The sequence below is a fragment of the Microtus ochrogaster genome, chromosome 18, assembly GCF_000317375.1.
Source record: "Microtus ochrogaster isolate Prairie Vole_2 chromosome 18, MicOch1.0, whole genome shotgun sequence".
Lineage (NCBI taxonomy): Eukaryota > Metazoa > Chordata > Mammalia > Rodentia > Cricetidae > Microtus > Microtus ochrogaster.
The window spans coordinates 31846399-31848436 of NC_022020.1; the positions used below are offsets into that span (position 1 = coordinate 31846399).

At 40.7% G+C, this 2038-nt stretch overlaps 1 protein-coding gene across 1 annotated transcript in view; it reads left to right on the plus strand.

Annotated features, from left to right (window-relative positions):
* The first annotated feature begins 557 nt into the window (after positions 1-557).
* The window catches only part of Scgb3a2 (secretoglobin family 3A member 2), a 3255-nt gene continuing 1774 nt past the window's right edge, over positions 558-2038 (plus strand). Inside the window, exon 1 of the mRNA XM_005356053.1 lies at positions 558-612. Coding sequence (XP_005356110.1) covers positions 558-612 — 55 coding nt within the window. The remainder of the gene's footprint in view (positions 613-2038) is intronic.

Here is a 2038-nt window from a genome sequence, read left to right on the forward strand (position 1 = left end):
CTGGAGGACACTAGGGAAAGTAACAGAGACCTGGTGAGCTTGTCATAGTCAGTATATGGATATTGATCAGTGGGTAAATTCAAGAGAAACATGGCAGTGTCATTATGCTAAATCTTGGAAGTCCATCAGGCAGTGCAATTCTCTAAACTTTAAATAGGTAGAGAACAAATTGGAGGAAAACATGTCTTTATCCTGACATAAAGCCCTTACTTGCTCTTAAGTGTTCCTCAAGGAGAAAAATTCTTTAGCTTCTGCCATTGTTTCAATGTGAGGGCTTGGGAAAGAACTACTTGAGACTACTTCCGTGTGTGGCTTTGCTTCTAATAAGAAGGTGATGAAAAGCAGAAACCCCTCAAAGGTGTTTACTTAGGAAGCAAGAATGCTCTTCCTTGCTAGGGTGAGTCAAAAGGTGGTGGGTGAAGTTCAGGTCTTTAGTGTATATATTAATACATGTGTGAGAAGCAGCCGTCCCTGTGACGGCAAGCAGAACCATCGACTCCGGGATTTGTTGGGCTTTCTGACTGCATTCTAAAGTCAGGACATCACAGACACTAGCTATGAAGCTGGTATCCATCTTTCTACTGGTGACCATCGGTATTTGTGGTTATTCCGGTAAGTCACCATCTGGAACATCAATAGTATCCTACCTTTCTACTTTGCTGTGTGATAGCATAGCTAAGCCTGGCTTACCAGCAGTGGAGTATGAAAAGAGGCATTTCCGAGCCCCAGAAAATATTGGCAACTGTGGGAAGACAGTGGGGCTCCTCTGTCAGTCAAGTTAACCCAATGTTAAGTACTATCTCCAATATACAGTAAACTAGCCAGCTCCTACTGATGGGCAATGGACATTCCCGTTCTCCTTAATCTTTAATAGTTTTTGTAGTTATTCTTGCTGTTATCTTCAATTAGGCAGGCTAATTGGATTCCCTTGGAACAATTACACATATCAGCTATACAAGCTGCTGTAAAGGAGCTCTAGTTGGGCGTGGGAAGAGACTTCTGCAGGAGTCGCCGCACTGCAGGCTACAGTCAGGTGTACAGGCAGAGTGCAGGATGTGAGTGGCGGGGAGGAGGGGTGTAGTGCTTAACTTTCTAGTAAGGTACAGAACCTGCTTCTTCAGAGGCTGAGCCGCTCCTTTCAGAGGGGGTCACTGTAAAGATGGTTTGTTTGAGTCCCTGAGAAAAATGCTCAATGATAGTCATTGTTCACCAGGTGTAAAAGGTTCAACAAACGATCCTCAGAAAGATAGAGAAACTCAGTGGAAATGTTTAACATGGAAGGTATGAAGATTAGAGATTCCAAGTGCTGCTTGCATTTAGGATCACGACCTAAGATCATTGTTTGTTTGGGATTTTTTTCTTTTTGAGAAATTTGGCCAGTTTGAATATTTCATTGTCCCTTAGTGTGCAAAGAAACCTTTTGTAGGTGAATATGGCAACAGAAAGGAGCATGGATCAGAACTACCACCCTATGAGGAGAATATTTGAGAGGAAAAGAGGTGATAGGAAGTAGAGGCAGGGTGTGGGACGGGCTCAGCTTCATACTTTGAATCAGGGAACAAGAAGATTTTATGAGATAAACTGAACTTGGAAGGTCTTAGCTAGTGAGAAAGAGATTCTTTTGTGAATGCTCGCTGCACACATGTATTTATGCCTCTGAACTGGTGTTCCATGTTCAGAACATGTATCACATGTTTTCTATTGTTTATTTTATATGCTAAGTAATTTCCTTCCTTTTTATCTGGAAAATTATAAACCATTATTTTAAATTGTAGTCATTAAGTTATCAATTGTACAAATTAAGAGGCTTTAAATGATATGTACACATATTCATACCATCATCAATTAATTACGCAGTTTCCCTTCTACCTGTCCATTCTATAACCTTGCTCAGTCCCTAAACATCCCTTTTGATTTCTCCCTACTCTTTATTCTCTGTGCCCCTTTCTATTGTTACTGACTACTATTCCTTAAACCATATATGCAAAATGCAATTTCCCCATAAAAAACTTGATAACTCCTTACTGTCCCTTTTTTT